The sequence below is a fragment of the Scomber japonicus genome, chromosome 9 (genome assembly GCF_027409825.1).
Source record: "Scomber japonicus isolate fScoJap1 chromosome 9, fScoJap1.pri, whole genome shotgun sequence".
NCBI lineage: Eukaryota > Metazoa > Chordata > Actinopteri > Scombriformes > Scombridae > Scomber > Scomber japonicus.
The window spans coordinates 27,823,698-27,844,067 of NC_070586.1; the positions used below are offsets into that span (position 1 = coordinate 27,823,698).

At 44.1% G+C, this 20,370-nt stretch overlaps 1 protein-coding gene across 1 annotated transcript in view; it reads right to left on the reverse strand.

Annotated features, from left to right (window-relative positions):
• Nucleotides 1–462: 462 nt before the first annotated feature.
• The window catches only part of LOC128364515 (probable E3 ubiquitin-protein ligase HECTD4), a 35,658-nt gene continuing 15,750 nt past the window's right edge, over nt 463–20,370 (reverse strand). The window contains exons 26-76 of the mRNA XM_053325057.1: nt 19,920–20,112; nt 19,607–19,711; nt 19,411–19,503; nt 19,155–19,323; nt 18,790–18,925; nt 18,545–18,689; nt 18,267–18,433; nt 18,012–18,158; nt 17,724–17,908; nt 17,426–17,579; nt 17,039–17,319; nt 16,688–16,874; nt 16,508–16,589; nt 16,221–16,423; nt 15,960–16,095; nt 15,627–15,809; nt 15,339–15,503; nt 15,066–15,235; nt 14,843–14,958; nt 14,608–14,711; nt 14,260–14,421; nt 13,981–14,129; nt 13,762–13,841; nt 13,350–13,513; nt 12,845–13,082; nt 12,593–12,729; nt 12,374–12,500; nt 11,539–11,676; nt 11,276–11,412; nt 11,027–11,187; nt 10,761–10,942; nt 10,464–10,669; nt 10,230–10,360; nt 9,916–10,121; nt 9,623–9,802; nt 7,968–9,367; nt 7,664–7,871; nt 7,345–7,568; nt 7,073–7,218; nt 6,888–6,991; nt 6,473–6,596; nt 5,725–5,915; nt 5,493–5,639; nt 5,213–5,332; nt 4,957–5,112; nt 4,743–4,846; nt 4,259–4,480; nt 3,956–4,122; nt 3,626–3,821; nt 3,189–3,411; nt 463–2,649 (exon numbers count right to left, since the gene is read on the reverse strand). Coding sequence (XP_053181032.1) covers nt 2,513–2,649; nt 3,189–3,411; nt 3,626–3,821; nt 3,956–4,122; nt 4,259–4,480; nt 4,743–4,846; nt 4,957–5,112; nt 5,213–5,332; nt 5,493–5,639; nt 5,725–5,915; nt 6,473–6,596; nt 6,888–6,991; nt 7,073–7,218; nt 7,345–7,568; nt 7,664–7,871; nt 7,968–9,367; nt 9,623–9,802; nt 9,916–10,121; nt 10,230–10,360; nt 10,464–10,669; nt 10,761–10,942; nt 11,027–11,187; nt 11,276–11,412; nt 11,539–11,676; nt 12,374–12,500; nt 12,593–12,729; nt 12,845–13,082; nt 13,350–13,513; nt 13,762–13,841; nt 13,981–14,129; nt 14,260–14,421; nt 14,608–14,711; nt 14,843–14,958; nt 15,066–15,235; nt 15,339–15,503; nt 15,627–15,809; nt 15,960–16,095; nt 16,221–16,423; nt 16,508–16,589; nt 16,688–16,874; nt 17,039–17,319; nt 17,426–17,579; nt 17,724–17,908; nt 18,012–18,158; nt 18,267–18,433; nt 18,545–18,689; nt 18,790–18,925; nt 19,155–19,323; nt 19,411–19,503; nt 19,607–19,711; nt 19,920–20,112 — 9,388 coding nt within the window. The 3' untranslated portion in view covers nt 463–2,512. The remainder of the gene's footprint in view (nt 2,650–3,188; nt 3,412–3,625; nt 3,822–3,955; nt 4,123–4,258; nt 4,481–4,742; nt 4,847–4,956; nt 5,113–5,212; nt 5,333–5,492; nt 5,640–5,724; nt 5,916–6,472; nt 6,597–6,887; nt 6,992–7,072; nt 7,219–7,344; nt 7,569–7,663; nt 7,872–7,967; nt 9,368–9,622; nt 9,803–9,915; nt 10,122–10,229; nt 10,361–10,463; nt 10,670–10,760; nt 10,943–11,026; nt 11,188–11,275; nt 11,413–11,538; nt 11,677–12,373; nt 12,501–12,592; nt 12,730–12,844; nt 13,083–13,349; nt 13,514–13,761; nt 13,842–13,980; nt 14,130–14,259; nt 14,422–14,607; nt 14,712–14,842; nt 14,959–15,065; nt 15,236–15,338; nt 15,504–15,626; nt 15,810–15,959; nt 16,096–16,220; nt 16,424–16,507; nt 16,590–16,687; nt 16,875–17,038; nt 17,320–17,425; nt 17,580–17,723; nt 17,909–18,011; nt 18,159–18,266; nt 18,434–18,544; nt 18,690–18,789; nt 18,926–19,154; nt 19,324–19,410; nt 19,504–19,606; nt 19,712–19,919; nt 20,113–20,370) is intronic.

The following is a 20,370-nucleotide window of genomic DNA, read 5'->3' on the forward strand; positions in this document are numbered from 1 at the left end:
TTTCTTCAAATTTTTGCTGATGAAACCTTTTTAATTGTCTCTGCAATCTTAGTTAATCCCCTTTGAGGACAGCACTTACTGGACACACTGAGTCAGTGAGGAGCATGACTGGGATCCAGCTTGAACTGGCCTGGCCCAGCATTTGCCGCTTTGGGGTGTCCGGTTTACAGGCAGTGGTGATGTAACCAGAGTCTGTCACCGGGGCCTTACATAAAAAGCATGTCCTCAAGGAGACAAAAACATGCTTCACAGACGTCATTCACCATGATTTACGCTCATTGTCTATACAGACATGTAATAGGCATGTCTGCTACAGCATGCCAGTCAAGTATGCAAATGACCCATTTTGTAATAGAGAACAACTTCTTATAAAACATGTTTTTCCTGAGCACAATGGATGTTTATCTGATTGGTATCAGTAGTGTAATGTTCATGTAAATACACAAAGCAGGATATTCAAACTGTATTTGTACATGAAGACATTTCTTTATTGTGACACAGAAATCTCAAATGCCATCTGATTCTTTACATCTGTATAATCCATTTTAGATATGTTAAGTTTCTGATGTGCAGAGGTAAGACAGTAAAAGTTAAGTTAATGCAACCATAAATAATTGTAATAAATATCAAGTAAATGTACAGCACACATTTTATCGCAACACCTCTTTGTATGGATATGTCCTTTTTATAACCTTGTCCACTTCCACCCAGAGGAGGAAGTAGAAGATAGAGCGTCCCTGTTAGCAGCGGTATATTACCCTTCAAAAAAGAACAGAACCATAAACCAAAGTTGCAAGCAGTTCAACAATCCAATATGCGTCAAATATCAATTCTGTTGTGTTTTTCAATCCAAGTAAAATGGCGATTTTACCCACACAAGAAAACATGTTTCACCATGAGTAGAAGAAGTTGAATCCATCTGAGTACAAGACAAAAGGTGATAGATTACTGGTATTTCCAAAAAATTCATAAAAAATAACAACACAACAAACTGGATATCCAACAGACATCACCTAGTTTGCTCATTTTAGAATATTTTTTTTCTTGGAAGAGTAGTGCAAACCAAAAACAAAAATTGAAGGTGAAGTGAAGCAGCGATTAATAAAAACTGCCATCAAACATAACTTCAGTCTATTTACATTTTTTTTCCTATTTGATTTTTACACAGCTAAACATTTGGTTATGTGTGCAATGAACAAAACAAAAAAAAACAAAAAAACCCCAGCAGAACCTTGTTCATCTTTCAATAAAGAAAACTATAAAAAGGCAAAACTCAAAGATAATCCACCGCCCCTCCCCCTGATGTGTAGATTGTGTATGTTGTTGGGGAGCGAAAGGGGGGTAGAGGGGGGGATCGCACATTCAGTAGCAGAAGCACACAAATAATGTGGGAGAGCAGCTCATGAGAACATCATCCCCTTCCCATTTCACAAAGCAACACAGGTTTCACAAACCTGAAATGCAAGTATGTCAGAACCAGCAACCAGCAGGCCTCTCCTTGTCGTCCAGTCTACCTGACCTACCACGCTACTGCAGCTACTCAGATATAGAAAAAAAATAAATCAAACGCAATTTCATAAACTAATAGATTAATATGAGTTTTTACACAATTTAAATACCCTCTCTTCAGAGACTCAGATAAAATGTACTCAGTTTATATAGGCATAAGTTAGTTTGTCCATTAGCAGTTCTTTTTCTTTTTTTCTTTTTTTTTTTTAAACAGGCAGTAGACTTCATAATATCCTATACAGCACTTGTTCACATATTCTGCCTGCTCATAGCTGATGTGGTCAAAAATAGGCAGCATACACATTTTCTTTTTCTCAAAGTAGTCGTACCTCCGTCTCGAATGTTGGAAAAGTCTATGAAAATCATTTGGGTTTTCTTTTTCACACACAGCCAGCATTACTCTCCAAAGAGAGGCTCTTACAGCAAAGGCATGTTTTCAGGAAAATCCACCCGACAGAAGGGTAGAAACAGAGGGAGGCAGCAAGGTTAAGCATTCAGAGAAACAGACTTCAGTACACATGAATTGAACTTGCAGCTGTAAAGTGCAAATCTGATGCCATCCCAATAAGGTGTTGTATTCACAGAACCTTGTATATCTGCTAAACCCTCTCTTAAAAAGGTATTGGGGGGATAGGGGGGGGGGTTAAAGGTGATTTAAAAAAAGTTGTCACAGTTGTTTCACTTCAATGCCACCCTCAAACTCAGTGCAACCAGAACAGACATCCATCAGCGGTGTCAGAGCTAGTTCAGATTATCTTCCCTGAATTCCTCAAAATATATCAAACATAAATGTGGAGTTTGTGTAAACTGCGATAAAAGAGAAGCAGGGGGGTAAACATGCAAAGCACTAAAGCCACCAAAACTAAAATAAAATAAACGCTGTGGGTTTTATTGGGGCAGAAGAGCAGGTGGTCCAGGAGTCTGAAGTGGGGGGGCAGGGAACAACAAAAAGGGGGAGGGGGAGGTATACTAGCTGGGGGGGAAGTTGGGTTGTCAAGTCTTCTTAGCCGCTGAGTGGGTCCTCGCGGTAGTGGATGGCGTAACGCAGTTTCTCCAGCATCACATCCAAAGAGGTGTACTGGGGCAGTTTTACCATGAACATGCAGGTCTCCACGCGAATGTAGCGCGAGTCTGGCTGACCTGGAAAGCAGAAAAAAAGGACGGTGAATCACAACAGAATCAGTTGCTGTATACACATTCATTCCCTCCATGTGTCTTGTTATTGTTAGCACTGGAGTTTTTCATGGAACCGCTGGAGGCTTATAAGTAACTGTGGAGCAAGCATTAGCAATAATCCGCTTGTCTTGGAGATAAAAGTGAGTAAGAGAGTTAAACTATCTTATCTGTAGCAAACCTTACTAGACTGCTCTAGCCTGTAGATTTTACACAGAGACTCAATAAACTAATACAAAGAAAGATAGTTCTAATTCTGTGAAACATTTCTGATGTGTGCCATGTCGGTTTGTATCTTAAAGTGTGTCTTGCAGAGTATCTCGCCATTACACAAACCCATTAATATAACCAAGGCAAACAATATGTTCAAAGTCTGTCAGAGGTTGCGAGACAAGATGTGCTGCTGTGATAATCACTATCAGTTGTTGCGCTAAGAGGAGCGTCACGCAGAGATAGCAGTCCTCTTGTCCAATCAGTGCTCTGCTGAAACCTTGATAGCCCTTTACCTGCTACTCCGTCAGGGGGGGCGATCTTCATGGGGTATGGGGGAACGTGGGCTGTGTCAGGCCCCCCGTCCTTGCAGGGACAAGTGAAGGGGATGCGCTCCTGGTTGCAGGCAAACTTGATGAACTTGCACAGCTCCTCCTGAGTGAACATCTCCAGGGCGGTCCAGAAGTACTCGATGTGCTGGTCGGTTTCCATCAGACCCACTTGATACATGGTGTGAGCCTGCAGAGGAAGAAAGAGAGCGGAGCGGAAATTTGATAAATATCACAAATACACAATATTTTCAAATACAATATGAAAATGAGGTGCGCCAGTAACACAATCATGAGTGGCCCAGAGCGAGTTTGCAAAACATCTGGCGGTGCGAAATTCTTCCACTTGTCTGAAATGTACTGAAATGGATTTCTGTCATTATTTTCACACATGTATGCTTTACCTTGAGGAACTCCAGGTTGATGTAAGGCAAGCCGCAGGTGCGAAGCTCCACCTCGAGGGGGCTGAGCATGGTGAGCAGCTGCAGGGGAATGATGGAGCCCAGTCCTGAACGCACTGCTGTCATACACTCCATGTTCTGCAGCTCCTTCAGACGAAGGCTCCGGACCGCCCGTGCATACACATCCTTATTCTCCCAGCTGAACGCACACAATCAAACACACAATAAGAATGAAAACAGCAAACTATTGGTAGGCTACTATAGTTTGAAAGAATGAATGACAGGAAAAGCGACACTGCATGAATATAATCATCTGAGCAAGTTTCTCTGTACCTGACAGTGAGGCTTCGACCTCCCTGACAAAGCTCCACCTCCTCGCCTGTCATAGTGACGTAGGTGAAGGTGCAGCAGGGGCGGCTGGGCGAGTCGGGACTTTCTCCCGAATGGTGTTGGGAGGAGATCTCAGCGCACAGGGTCTCCAGCTCTGTCTCGTCACTCACCTGCAGGGTGAGGACAAAGCACAGAGGACAAACTGAGGTCAACAGCAGGTTGATATTACTGTAGCAGGGAAATGCCAACAATAAAAATGCAGGGGGTAGGTAGGATTACATGAGGAGCATACTACGGTTCTCTTACATTTTCAAACTTGTTGACAAAGTTGTAGGTGAGCACGTCAGCCTCCTGCAGGTCCTGCTCTGGGTCGAGGGACTCGCCCACCAGACCCTTCCAAAAGGAGCCCAGCAGGTCCAAAGGTAGCGGCACGTCTGCACGGATGGCTATGCCCAGTAGCTGACCAAAGAAGTGCAGCAACTGTTCCTCTGCGTAGCTGATAGGGCAGGGGGTCAGGATGTACTTACCCTGAGGAAAGCAAAAAACAACCATGACTCACCTTATAACAACATCTGTGATTAGCTGTGGTCTACCAAATATGATTCTGTAGTCAGAGACAGTACTTGGGAATGGGATTGGAACTGAATATTTGTATTATTATGGCACTGGAAAATGTCCTCCCAGTTTACTGTACATGTTGTCAAAACTGTGAGAAAACATTGAGATTTCAGGCAGTATTAGGTCATTCAGTCAAAAACAGGTCATGTAGTCAGATACTGACAATCCTTACCTTGTTACGGTTCGCTGCAGCACTGGGGCAGGGAAGCAGCAGGGAAAGAGCAGAACTCTGTAACTCCTTACACACCTGCCATAGGAAGTGTCTGAAGGAGCCACCTGGAGAGACAATTTCATCAAAGCTAGAATCAGGTGGGAAAAATACACCAGGGTGGCCATCAAAAGACTGCAAGGCAGCACTGAAAAAGATGTATAGGAGAAATTCTAACTTGTGCCATGAACTTCCTCCCCAGTGAAGCGGATGTTGAAGGCGTAGGTTGGGTCTCCTCCACTTGCCAGTTTCACACAAAGCTGGGATGATGGCATGCAAGACAGCTGGCGTGCTGCCTGACAGAAGTATGTGTTCTCTGATGATCTGATTTCCCCTGAGGGACATACGCCAGACACACAGAGAGAACGTTTGCAAAGATCCAGTACAAGTGACATGAAACATTAAACATGTGAACACATGAGAGGATCAGCTACCTCCCACAATCTCTAGAGGGTCCAGTGTAATCTCTGGAGCTGCGTGGTCAGCTGTCCGCTGTACTGTGGCGTTCAGTACTCTGTTCATTACAGTGACCTTAGTGTCATAGAAGATTAGACCTGTGACCAGTGAAGATGTGGTGAGAGAGAAAAAGTTCAGATTCACTTTGTTTTAGTCCAGATCAGACAGACAGGTGTCCTAAATAGATCAAATACACTTACATACACAAAGCCAGTTATCCCCATGACCTGCTAGATCTGTGCTGAGATATTTGCTCACCTTTGGCCTCACATAACAGCGCTGCAATACTGTTCTGATAAGTGTGTGTCTGTCTCAGCTCCACCAGTGGCAGGAAGAAACTCTCCAGGGTGTTGTTGAGGGACTGTAGCAGAGCGAAGCGTAAACGCAGGCTCTCCACAGGCACATCTTAAAAACACACACACACAAAGAAAAAGTTAAATTTGGCTGACGGAGTGCACAGTCTTGCTCTATTAAAGCGTGGTTTACTTACTGAGCAGGGAGGAAACTCGTGGATCGGCAGCATCACTGGGGTCCAGGTAGACTTCATGGGGGTGTAGTCTGGCTGGCGTAATTGCCAGGTGACGACACAGCCTGTTGATGTACTGGACCAATGCTACGTCCATTTCCAAACCCCATTTTCTACATGCCTTCTGGGCATGACGTGTGTCGATACAGGTGCACCTAGTACAGACGCACAGCTGATGTTAAATAGAGTTCCCAATATTATGTTTACTCACGTATAAATGCATAACAATAATAATCCTATTATAAAGCAAACATATTACATCACATTCAGTGATCACGCTCTCCTAATTGTCACAAAGTAGTGTGAGATATGAGAAATAGCCTTGAATTCAATGATAGACTGGTAGGTCGTTGTAATCCCGTCAAACTGGTACGTTCCCTTTTAAATGAAGGACAGAAACTAAAATGCAAATTTAGGCAGATGTCATGCTGCATTAAAACTGATGACTAGTGTGAAAATCAAGAAGGCAGCCGACATTCATTTAAAATTGCATTTTGTGCTTGTAAAATCTGATTAATCAGAAGTCATTCGTTTTTTAAAGAATCCTTTCAAAATGTAATTTAATTGAAGGTTTAAAGATGACATGTTCTGTCAAAACACAACTGCAGGATCAGTTTCTGGAAAGCTAGTATATGCTTGTGTAAGTGTGTCTATCGTATTTGGGTTACAGCAAACTGGGTGCTGGTTATTGGGGTCTGGTTCCCAGTCTCACCTTTCAAAGTGGAGGTCATAACCACAAGCCAAAATTGCCCTCCAGACGCTGCGGATGTCCTGCTTGGCTCGGTCAACTGCAAATTTATGGAAGCCTTCCAGCGTCAGGTACTTCTCCTCTGGGACTAAAGAAGACAAAGTGGTATGTAAGTCAGGAGGGTTGTAGTTGTCAGTTGATGAAATAATTTAATATTCTATGCTTTTTTGTGAAACATGTTTATTTCTATAGTTACAATGGCTGCTGTTCTGTACTGAAACAATTAGCCAAATCATTAATAAATCAATTGACAGTATTTGATGACTGATCATTAATTAATTGTCATTTATATTTTAATTATTTTTAGACATTTCATAAAATCTTTCCAAGACAAATTCAAGCAAGGGAAGGTAGTGAAACTGCATGATTATTGTCAAACCTTCGGGTTTTTTAGCAGGAGATTTTTCCACATCTTTCTCATCAGGTCTGGATTTCTCTGGCGATTTGGGCTTCAGGACTGTCTTCTTCTCACTCAGTGCAGTTCTGGCAGACACAAGTGGTGGGAAAGCTTAGTTAAATCACTGGATCAAAGTGTAAATTCAAACTGTAGTGCCAGTAACTTACCTGACACTGTTGAGGACAGACTTTTCCTTGGTGGGAGGCTTGGTGATGGGCCTCTTGGTGCTCACTACCTTGCCTTGGTGCTGTTCTTTTCCTGCCTTGCTGTACTTGTTTTTATTGGGCTTGGGAGTGCCATACTTCCTTAGAATCTGGATAAAAACAAATTAATGTGACACATGTAAATGTGCAAAGAGTACTAAGTGTTTATTCATTTGGGCCACCAAAAGAAAGCTTATAGTCAACATGTGTATTTAAGCACCAGTTGTGTTACATACCTGAGTAAGTTGGTCCTCAAGGACTTTCTTGGGAGGCCGAACATTGGTGAAGAAAGTATGCAGTAGGTTGCCAGGGGTCTGAGAGTTGATCTGCTCCTTGCTGAGGTAAATGTCAGATACTTTAACTGGCTTGGCTGGCGTGAGGCTGAGCATCTGCTCCGAGTGCACACAGCTCTTAAAAATGTCTGTGAGGACATCTCGTGCTCCGGGTACAAGCTTGTCACCTTGACACATAGAGACAGATGGTTTATGATTTTACACTGGCAGAATTAATGTCACTGTACGAAAGCTGAAGATATCTAATCAGGGTAACACCAACCTCTGACTGACTTGTCCAGGAAGTAGTCTTCAAGAGCAGAGCTGCCCTGTGTATCAAACAGGCTTTGGTTAACACTGGAGGCCGTGAGGATCTCCTCATTGGTCAACTCCATTAGTTCTTCTTCACCTTCCAGACTGGACAAACCAATCAGGTCGCTGCTGTTGAAAAGACTGGCACGGATTTTTTCTACTTTGGCTCGAGAACGAACCTATAATTAAAGAAAGATTTCCTTAGGTTTGTGTTTATCTTCGCAAAAACACAATTGAACAGTTTAAATCTATGGTGATGCTTTTAATTAACTCACCTCAATGACAGCATAGCCCTTGATGGGCCTGGCCATGACTGCATTGCTCTCCTGCGAGGTGACTGTGTGCATAGAACCCCCATCTGACACTGATGGCGTATCAGCACTGTCCAGAGGCTCTCCCAAGCTGCCCAGGCTCCCCAGGCTTCCTGTACTACACAGGGAGGTATCTAAACTCTCCTGACTAGAAACAGTCTGGGGATCTTGGGGTCCCTGCTGGGGGTACGTAACAGCAGACGCTGCAGCAGCAGGGGTGAGAGGCGGAACAGCTGAGAGCTCCTGATCAACAGAAAGTTCACTGGCAGTGCGGGAGACTCCCTGGGAGGAGCTGCAGATGGAGGTCTGGCTGGTAGAAGCTGAAGCACTCACACTCATGGCCGGAGTCACGCTACTGGAGCTGTCAGGACTCTCAGGACCTCCGTTGTTGGGGAAGGTGCGTTCAGGTTCAGAGCCTGCTTTTCCATCCTGAGGGCTAGAAACTCCGGCTCCAGCTTTGGGCTTCTTGGGGTCCTCTTCCTGCAGAGGGATGAAGACCTCATCTTTGAAGAGCCCTCCATGTGCGTTGCAAGCTCTGCGGATAGCGTTCCGAACCACTGCCTCCTCAAGGTGCGTGGGGATACCTGAGAGCACCAACAGGCGACTGTGGGCAGTGGGACCTACCAGGGCCTGGCAGGCATCCGTCACTGCATCGCTGGTCACACTCAAGCCCTGGGGATCCTTATTGGCAAGATGTCGCAGGATCATCAGTAAAGTGAGGCAGCGGTGGAACCAAAGCATGTCTTCAGGTTTACTACCCGCCATGTTCAACAGGGCACTGTCGCTCTCTGACAGACGGGCACCTCCACTTCCCCTTTTCCCAGAGACCGCTGCTGCCACTGCAGCTGCTGCTCGCTCGCGCTTCATCTTCACCTTCTTACGTTTGGATAGCAGGCTGGGGCTCTGCGGTGTCTGGCCTGGGGATGATGACGAGGATGAAGAAGAGTCACTGAGGTTAGGGGCGCTGGTAGAAGACAGGGCTCCAACTGAGGAGCCTCCAACATTGAGAGGAAGCGTCACCTCTGCCACAGCCAGACAGACCTCCATCAGTGCATGGAAGTAGGTAGAGAACCGGCTCTGCTCAGCTCCCAGAGCCAATGCAATGCCCCCAGATGAAGACCCCCCTGCTCCTGCTCCTCCAGCCGTCCATCCCTGAGTCTCCCGGTCGTAGAGCTTTCGGAGTTCTGTCTGCATGGCCATGAGTACTGCTAGGCAGGGGTTAAGCAGCAGAGCTATTGAGCTGGACAGACCAGCAGGACTCTTGCGCTGCTCCAAGTGGTGGATCTTCCGCAAGAGCTCAGCCAGCAAGTGAAAGATGAGTTCTTTGATGGAAGGAGCCAGATCAGTGGTCCAAAGCAAACCACCTAAAACATGATAACATAGAAAACAGTGAAAGTTTATACTAGCAGGATTTATCATAAATTATTTGGAAATTTTCCAGTGATGTATGCTATTAGTAGTCAAGAATAATCATGTTTCTAAACATTTAATCCAAAAAGGTTTTTTAAACATGCGTCAAATTAAGTTAAAAACAATACCAGAGGTGCATTATACTAATACATACACTGACTATACAAACATGTTAATAGATGTGTTGTAATATCTGGTTTTCAACCTACCGAGCAGTTCTACCACTTGCAGCAACACAGATGAGGGCACTGTGTCCAGCTCATCCTCTGATCGCTCACTACTCTCACCCAGCTTCCATGTCAACAGCTGCTCAGCGAATGCCATGGCTAGAGGAAACTCCAGTGGCAAGGAGTGCAGCACAAGTACAGCACCAGGAGGGGGCGACACCCCTAGAATCAAGACAAAAGAATATTGAATACCATCTAATGCTGTAACAGATTATTTTTCAGACAAAACTTTGTGTTAGCCTATATGAACATCCTTTTGGGGGTGAGATACTCACCCAGTTTGATGTGAACCTTATCAGTGGGGATGATAACAGAAGGGTATTGGTTGGTGGTGGGAGGGGGAGTAAGGCCTGTGTTGGTGGGTGAGGCATCCAGAGGATAGCACACTGCCTCCATCAGGTTTAACTGGCCATTTCTACGCACTTTGTGACCCAGGCCATACACCATGACTCGTGCCCAGGGAGCTTTGTACAGGCTTGAGCTAATGGAGTAGACAGGAGAGAAGTACACATTTTCATCAGGACATGGAGAGGTAAGGAATCTGGGTTCATCCTGAATTATTAAAGTTGCATACGGCCAAGGGACTCACTCTTTGCGACAGCCTAGCTGGCTCTCTTTGCAGGACACGATCACAAATGCAGCGCCTGGAAAACTGACATCCATGCTAACCTTTGACTCTGTCACAGGAAACTCCTCAGATGTAAACTGCTCTGGTGCATTCTGATAGGGTGACAACATTTTAACAGAATATTAGCATCTTTTCAAAGTGGGTGTGTAACCGGAGACAAGTTTAATAAATGAATCACAGAACGGCAGAGCTGACCTGTAGAAAGCAGCAGATCTGCTTGGTGAGCTCCAGTAGGCTTTCCTCTCCCTGATGCAAGGCACGGGTGATGGCCACTGTCAGCCACTCCCGGATGGGTTGAGCGTTTCCCTGGTAGAATAGATCTGTGGGAGAACAACTTTGGCCCTGGAGGTTGTGAAGCAAGGACTGGGCCAACAGGATAGAACTAGAACTAATAGTGCCATCTGTAAAAAGAAAAAAATTAGAGCATTCATCAGAAAAGCAGTAATCTCACAGTGAGAGATCCAGTTATTCACAAGATATATTAACACTGACCAGGGAGGGGTGGAGCCAGCAGCTGATTAGACAGAAGCTGCAGGTGTTCCAAGGTGATGTCACGGATAGCAGGTATGTGGAAAAGACGTGTGAAGGTGTGGGGATTCTTGGGGGCGAAGATGTTGAGCAAGGCCATTCGGCAGTATAATCGAGCCAGTGCACTCTCACAGCGAAGCAATTCCCTAAAACAACGCAAAAAAACTGATTTTGAGCACAAGTACAGTATGCATGTGTATAATGTTCTTTTCCATGATACTGCATGTTACCTATGAATCTGAATGTTGCTACTGTCTAGTGAGACTAAGCCATTAGCCGCAGTTCGCCGAGATCCAGCGGGAGGGCGCTCCAGCATCTCAATAGGGTACCAGTACCTCACCAGCACTCCCTCACTGCGCAGGTAGGTCTCGACCTGTACCAGCTCGTTCACCTAGACAAAAACACACAACAAACTAAGAATTAATCTATGAGTTTCTGCTAATGACACAAAACATTACAGCATTAGGTATTGTACTTACAGAGTCTACATCAAGCACAACTCCATGCAAACCAAAAGTCTTCAACATGCCCCGGATGGCAAACTTGGGCAGGGCCGTTCCCCCTGTGGTGCTGTTGGTATTGTTGCTGTCTGGGCAGCGGATGACCACAGTCAAGCCTGTGTTGAAGCAGATTATCATTGAGGTCAATCTTATTCCATGGTGAAAAAGCTTAGTGGCATGTGTCACATTTAGACTGTTTAAATGCAAATTTGAACTTAGTTTGGAGGCATAGGGAAACGCACCTTTGCGAACTTTATCAATTGTGAACTTGTTGGCCTCATCCTTGATATCCTCAATGGTAGGGAGGTAGAGGTCGCGAGGAATCCCGCCATTCTCTTCATAGAGGAACTCCACTGTCTGTCTTGCTATGTCAACCATGCCTGTTGTCATTGAAACACACCACAGAAATAAACAGTGTCAACATTCTCCTTAGTTAACCTGTATTAATATTTATTATATTATATTCCCTCTTTGTGTTTCCTTGGACAGTGTTTCCCTGTAGAGCTGCAATGGAAGAATAGTTACAAAGCACAAAATAAGACTGTAAGTGTATTATGAAGAGCTTCTAATAGCCAATATGAACAGGTGGAATGATTATGACAAGAAAAATGTATTTCAAAATGTCATTTTGTCACCTGACATTTGACAGACTTGAAAAATTGTGAATCTGTCCTTTAACCTAACATTAACACAAAATATGCACAGGCTCAAAATGGATTGATGGAAATTAACTGGTATCCACAATCCAATATTTTTATTTCTATTCTGCCCAAATTTTCATTCAAGCGGTCGTCTAACCCAAATTGATTTATGACCGTTTTTGAGAGTTTTTAGGGGTGCCAGCTGTCCACTTTGATTCTGCTTATGTTGTATTTCTGATTAGATTCAAACACAAAAAGGCTTTCACAACCTTGTAACAACACCTTGAAGTTCACGGATCTGCTGAGCTGTTTAATCCTCATCTTGGTCAAATGATGTGGGCAACATGGGGTACAGTGTCTGTTTTTATGTTATGTAATTAGCTATGTAAGACTGGAATTTTGATTCATGTTTAAATGATATTCATTCATTTTTTACCCAGTTGCAAAGCTCCTTTGATTTGGTCCAGACCAGATTTCCTCTCAGCCTCGTTGCGGAACCTCCTACGAATGGTAGGGAACACTTTGGTCTCCCAGGCCTTTACCAGCAAGGCATAGTGGTCCTCCTAAGGTCAAAAAAGTCAAACAAACAATTAAATGCATGAGAATAAAACATAAAACATTAACACTGTGATTATAAAATGAAGAGTCCACTCACTCTTGGAACATCATCATCATCCTCATCATCACTCTCATCATCTGCAATTGGTGGAGGATGTGGATCAGGCCCAGAGGTGACCAGATTCTCGTAGCTCAGCTCCACCTTGTAATGGCATGACAAGTCGCTGTTGTACTCTGTGTAGAAAAGAACAAACAGATGTGATATTTATGATATTTATGCAGAAATAAACAGTTAAAGTAAAAGCATGCATGACTCAGGATAAGGCAGTAACTAAGGGGATAGACATACGTTGCTGGGTGACTGCCACTGCTGCGATCCGACAGGGGGGTCCATGGGAGCCAGAGTCGGACGTAACACTTGCACCTGCATCATTATCGCTGTCTGAGGCCATGGCGAATGGGAGTGCTTCAAAATTTGCACTTATTTCCTCTGCGAGGTCTACGCACAGGTCAGCAGCATTCCTGTGTGCTTGGCCTTCTGCGTATGCAAATGGACGACTCCCAAAGTTGGCCCGAATCTTTGAGTTCTACAAAACAGTGGAGAAACAATTTGATTAGCTGCATTAATCCAAAACTGCATCACTGAAACTGCAAAAAATGCATACATATTATATTGCTTATGTTACCTATGCTTGACCTGCGCTATGTCATTTTTATGCCTATACTTTTATATTGTTTTTCAATGTAAAGCATATTAAGCTTGTGCTTTTAATGAAATATACCATATAAATAAAATAACCATTGCCATTAACTATAGTTAAAATATAGAGTCACTTGAGCCAGCAGACACCCACCTTCTTTTGAATGTGTACCAGGGGCCACATTCCACCAGCTACATCCTCAAGAATGGGGCCGAGCCGCTGACCACAGTAGGTAAAGTACACCCTCCCTTTAGGGGCCTGACCAGGGGGTGGAGGAGTGCCCTCAGAACGCTCCCAGCCTATTCCAGCCACGTCACCTGTGTTTATGAAAATGCAGGATTACCAACTGGATTGTCTCAGTAATGACACAATGTTGCAAAAGGACACCCTTTAAAATTTGGCCAATCTAAATAGAGCACATATTAAGGAAGCAAGATGTTTTTTTAAAGGATAGTCAAATAACAAGCTACTGAGGAATTCACAGTACTTCAAATCAATTGCATACAATAAGGATCTCTAGATGGACTAAATCAAATATGGAGAAGAAAACTGTCTCCCATCTCACCAGGAAGTAGAGCCACATCCAGCCTCACACTCTTCCACTGGAGCAGACTGGAGCCATTATAATGCACTGCCCTACCATTACTGACACACACAGACACAGCAAAGACAGAACAACACATAAGAGAAGGGCAGCAGTCAGCACTCCAGTTAAAGACAGAGCAGTGGAAAAAGATCACAAAGATGGAATCTCGTAGTGTTAATATATAAGGAGTTAACATACTTGTGAAAGAGACATGTGCCAACAGGGTTGGTCCATGCTCCATCTCTCTTCTCTGCCTCAGTGGCAAAACCAAAGGACACAATTGGCCCACTGTCCTCCTCAGAGTCTCCATAGGAGACAATTTCTATCTCCCAGTAAAAAGATGGGGCCTGCAGGGACAAAGACAAGCAAAATAAAGACTGTGGATAGGCAACAGTTTATCATGTTTAACTCACCAACATGTTCAAACAATCTGAGATAGCAAAGATTAATACAGGAGTTAATTCCATATGAGCCTACCTGAATTGGTACAGGAGAGGTGGCATAGATGAAGGTGCCTCTGGGCAGCCCTCCTCCAGCACTGGGATCAGCCAAGAAGGTGACCGAGGTCAGACGGGATGAGAACATGCAGGCGCGGACTGGGGGGAACACTCTGGATGGACACCAGGTGATTTCCTTGGGCTGGTCATGCAAACAGAGGGATAAGATTAGTGTGACCAAGAAACTGAATGTGTTTAATCTATTAATTACCAAAGGGTTTGTTTTAAATAGCCGAGTTATCATGTTTTCTCACTTGTGCTTGTGGTCAATCACTGCAAAAATTATTGTAATGAAAACAAAACCTATATTACAAATCTGGACTCTCACCTGGCGTCTGTCAGTCTGCAGTGGTGGAGGTGGTGGCCGAGCACAGTCCCGGTACAGCATTCTGACTCTTTCACATTGAGCCTCGACCATGCTGAGACGCTCCCCTGCACAGGATGACATAACGATGTCAGACACAGCTGCCAACAGTGTATGAAGCGATACAAACTAAATCCATCCATGTATTTGAAAGGTTTGGGGTCTTCAAATGATTTCATATGCCATTGTGTATTCTCACCAGGGCTGCATTCTTGGGCAACCAGGTTAAGTACTTCAACAGCCGCAGGACACTGCTGGATAAACTCTTCACAGAAGGAGCTATCCTCCAAGAGCTGTGCCATCACTAAGCAGGCCCTGAAAAATACAATCAGGAACGTTGTGATTTTTGCTCATTTTCTACATCATTATATCACATAATAAGAATTACAGTGTTAAAGGGCTTCATATCAGTGTTTACTAACCTGGTTCTGATTTCAGCCAGCAAGCGAACTGCAGCCATTACTGGGCTGGAGCCATCTCCTGTAGCTGGTAGAGATGTGTGAATGGAGAGACTGCCCTCTTGTGGCAGAAGCATGGACTGCACTGCTTGTACCACCTTTTCAGTGATTGACAGCTTGTACAGGGGGAGTGCCTGACAAGTTGAGAGTGAAAAAGAGACAAGTAAAATTCAGGATATTCCTTTCCAATAAAAAAAAAAAAAGATCTGTAGATGTGTTTGATGCTGGAGCTCTTACCTCAGATCTAGGTGTACAGAGGCGTGATATGGGTACTGTCAGGATGTCTGAGGCTTTGCAAGCTCTCCTATACTCGCAAGAGGGGAATTTGACAGTTGCAATGCCCTCCTGCTCATTGATGGACATAACTATGCCCACACTGCCCAGCACTCCTTTACCTACAACCTGCAGAGTGAGGGAAACACATTTCAATTTCAACATGTCAATGCTTTCAAATAAAAAGATGACACCACATGCATGTCAATGTGTGAGCATAGCATCTCCATTGATTTGCCTCCCTTTACTAACCTGGACCTCAGAGCCAATCTTAATGGTTTCTTTGAAGCCACCAAGGGCGCAGAGTGCAGCAACTGCCTGCCTACCAATGGCCTGAAGCTTAGCCAGTTTCCTGCCACTGCTGCTCCCATTCTCCAAGATACTTTCAGCATACTTCCCCAGCTGAGGGATGAACATCAGCGCCCGGGAGAGCACCTAAAATAAACCCCAAGTGGGAAAGCATTAGGTTTAAGAGAAACGGCATCTTATGGATTCAGTCAGAATAAAACTTAAATTTTCAACTGATCTGTTACCACTACGTAGGAAAAAAATTGCTATGAAGGCAGAAACATGATAATGCTTTACTTTTTCAGCAGTGGAGGTCCAGATTTGAGCAGTGTTGGACTCTGGAGCAGTGAGCAGACTATGCAGCAGAGCAATAACCTCAGCAGCCATACTGTTTGCAACATGGCCACTGATGAATGGCCTGACGGGGTCTGACCTGTTTAATGGAAGTTTTTAAGTCAGATATCACAACAACAATCAGATCAACTTATACAAACAGACAAATACACACACACTCTCAGTGTGCAAAACTAGTAATTATACGACTACTTGTTTACGTACCTGGCTAAGTCAGCATTTCTGTCCCTACACACAGCAGTCTGAGCAGTTTTCTTCTTGTCACCGGTGGTGATGCCTCCAGCAGTCTCTTGGGCCAGCGTCTCCACAGGTGGACCTACACTCACTATCAGACCAGACTGAGCCCACTTGTTGGCCTTCCTCAGGGCAGCAGCTGCCTCCTCTGTTATCACCTCACAGCTTCCACTCTGTAGAGGGTTTAAAAACAGAGCTAAGGATGGCACTTTGAATAAAGCTAAAGACATTTTTTTTTAGCATTTCAAAAGTCTTACTTTAGTCATATCTCTGTCCATCTTGACCACCTTTTCCATGTTTGCTCCAGTGCCAAGCCGAAAAGGACGTCCCTCTGAGCTGCTACATTTTACAGATGTGGGATGTTATGACAAGTCACAGAAACTCAGAGTAAGCTCACTAATGTGAAACAAAAACAATGATTTCTGGGGTATTCTTACCTGAGAAGTGGTTGCAAAACTTCATGAGATGACTGGTCTTCTCTCTTGTGGATGAAGATTGATAGCTTTCCATCGACCGCTTCTCCCTCCTCCCCAACATCCTCAGACTTCAGAGCTCCTTTGGAGCTGGCTCGGGACAGACTAGTGTCTGGTTCAGAGGAGCTGGGGGAGAGCAGGGTTTGGCAGCCTGGCAAAGAGGTAACAGTGTAACTAAAAGTATTAGCAGGACATAGTATCCTCATGACTATGCTCACCTAGTTTTCAGCTTTTCAATTTTTAACAACAGTGCTTATTGTTTACAAGTTCCACTCCCACCACAAACATGTATTCAGTACTCAAAGAGAGACTAACCTGGTACTACATAGTCTGCCAGCTTGGCCAGCAGCAACGCAGCAATACGTGAGGCAGGGTCACTAGCATCTTGTTGCTCAGCATCTAGTGTGTTAATAGAGTAGCTCCATGAAGGTAGTGCCACGTTACCACAGTCCTCCACACTCATAAGAGGCAGGGCAGCTCGGCATAGCTGCAGGATGATTAGTACCAGCTTTGGGGAAGGTCTCTGGTCAAGCAGCAGAGACAAGAGCTTAGAAACACAAGCTGGCTGGCTCAGAATAGCTTTTCCTATGTGGCTCCTGGAACACAACAACAAATACATACACTGTATAAATACACACATATACATGACAATACACACAACGTGATATCAATAAATACATGATATACACACATGACATTTACCTAGAAAGGTCATTTAGTAGACTGAGCACATCCTGCAAAGCATCGTTGCCAGCTGCCTGATTCCCACAGCACTCAGTGGCTCTAGCCAGGTGATTGGTTAGCAGGCTAGACACTTGCCGTGCCAGACCAGAGTGTACTGCATCTGTAGACCCACCTATGAAGAGATAGAAGAATGATTATTGACCTATCATTAAAAATATACATATTACATATATAAGTTCTTCTAGCCTGCACTAGATATTTGACAGTTGTTATGCTGTTTACATGTGATCAAAGTCAGTAGCCATAAACTTATTACCTTCAACCTTCTCCCACTCAATGCAGCGGTTGGCCAGCACCTGGAAAGCAGCCCAGGCCATGGTGGCCACCTTCTGCTTTTTGGTCTGCTTCTCGTTTGAGCTGCATTCTCTTTGACCACTCAAGCTACATAGACTATCCATGAGTTGAACCAGCCCACTCCGAACCAAGCACTGCTCCTCACTCCTATGGTAATAAAGATAAAAATATGAGGGTAATCTCCGCATCTAGTAATATAAGAACAAATGAAAAGAGGAAAAGAGGAATAATACAAGATTAATTCTCTTGCCTGGTGTAGGGAATTGTGCAAAGCAAGCCAATACTGTTGGCACAGGCAATGGGGTAGCGAGCACATAGTGACACCACAGATGTCATGGTCTCCCCAAAGGCCTCTTGCACCTGCTCTACCATTCCACCACAGGTCAGCTCCTCAATCCTGGCACACAAACACAGATGTGTAGAGTAATCAGACACAATCAAACATTTTTATCTGAGTATATGAGAATGCCTTTTGTGTGAGTGTGTGTGTGTTCCCTTCTCTTACCTTGGGCCTCCTTGCAGTACCATAGTTACAGGCCCCACCAGGTGGGTGACCCCACCCACTCGGACTGCAGCAGTGAGTAATTCTCTCATATGAACAAGTGCCTGCTTCCGTGTGCTGCCACGTCTCCACCGTGTCTGCGCAGCAGACAGGAAACTGCTGCTTGACACCTACAGAAGATATAAAATATCCCAATGTTAGACCAGAATTTACCTATTGATTCTCATGCAACTACAGACAACTCAGTTAAAAATGGAATGAGTGATGAGTAACAGACTAACAGCTTGGTCAGGTGTAGTCCCAATAAAAGCAAAGAGCTGTCCCAGCAGCACACTGTATGTTGGCTTGTCACGGTTGTCCTCGATGGCCAGAGACTGCAGCAGGGTAAATGAGCTGCTGCGATGACTGGTAGGGTGGTGTCGCCTCCTACAGGTACAAAAGAAAACAAGGAAAGGAATGTTTTCAACTTAGATTTATTCTCATAAGCTAGTCACGTTAAATCTATTAAACAAAATTAGGGAAATACCTTTGAGGGGCATGTGTAAACTCCAAGTCTTGGTTAGCAATCATCTCCAAGTCAGAGGGTGCAGACATGCTGCGCAGGAAGACTGGCTGCTTCACCATGGGCATCACAGTCTTGGCATCTGACACTGACTTAGAAGCTAGCATAAAAAAAAATGACAATTGAAAATGAACTAAAATCACTGGCAAACACTGAGTGACGGAACACTGATAGACAAAAAAACTGTGATACATTCAATTCAGACCTCTTTGTCAAAAGTATCAATAGAGATAATAGAATAAGTCTCAATCCCAATCCTGCTGCCCCACAAGCGTTAGTTTAGCAATTAATTTGTAACAAAGGATAACTAATAATAAGATTAAGTGTACCTGGTCCTGGTGTGCCAGCAGGTGTGGTGGTCAGGCTTCTGCAATGTGGAGCGATTGTAACATGTAGTAGCAGCTCAGTGCGGTTCATCAGACTCTTCACCAGTGCCTTAGTTTTAGCCAGTGGGGTGCTACTCCTGAGGTGCATAGTGTTAACCTCCTGAAAGAACTTCTCCCTGTTGGTGCAGATATATAACGTTACAGAATGAACTGACCAATGACAACCCAGGTAGTGGTGTACTGATTTATGTGAAATCACTTGCCTCAATGCAAGAACAACATTCTCCAAGTCACTAAAATCAAGTGGGACCTCCTTCAGGGAGCAAAGTAGTTCCAGCTCCTTAATTTTGTTCTGACACAAATAAAAAAATAAAACAATTAATCATGAATACATTGTAGTGGTAACGCTATAATCTCTTGACAAAAAGTTGTCAAGTGTGTATGGGGCATGGTACCTCAAAGAAGTGGTAGTCGTGAAAGAAAGGAGTGTTGTTCTCCAGTTTTCCCTGTTGGGCCTCCTCTGCCTCATTCTGCCACTTCTGCTCCAGTTCTGCTACACTCTGAAAGCCACACAGAAGATAATCAGACACAGAGGAAGACACTCTTTGGTGCTTTTCAGGTTGGTGGCTGAATTTACTTTTTGTTAGCTAAACTTGGGTCCTCTGGATGACCTCAACCTTAATAAAAATAACCTACTGACAACCTATACTGATGTTTTTTAGTAATACTACATATTTTCTTTGTATTAAGTTCATGATAGGAGTTTACCTGCAGCTGACGCTCCATTGCATTAATCTTCTTAAAGGTCTCAGCCATGATCTTACAGACCAGGTCATATTCCTCTGCGTGATCCTCACGGTACTGGTAGTTGACAAGTGACTGAAGAGCATCCACCAGGCTTAGATGTTTTATGACACATGATACAATAACCTCCTCCATAACATCTGGCCTGATCACCTCCCTTCAAGACAAAAAATAGTTGAGAGTAAAAGTTATTCTTTTAACAAGAAAACAGTTTGACTATATAGAGGTTATGCAATGCTATTATTTATTCAAAGTGATATCACCTCTGTTGCCACCAAAACAAAAAAACAAAAAAAAGTCTCACATAACTTGATTAAAGTTATATAGAAAGTATCCTTTAATACTACTTCAACCCTCTTTGGGCTTTAGCTTTACCATCTCAGTAGTGCTTTCTAGGTTTTATTCCAGGTAAATA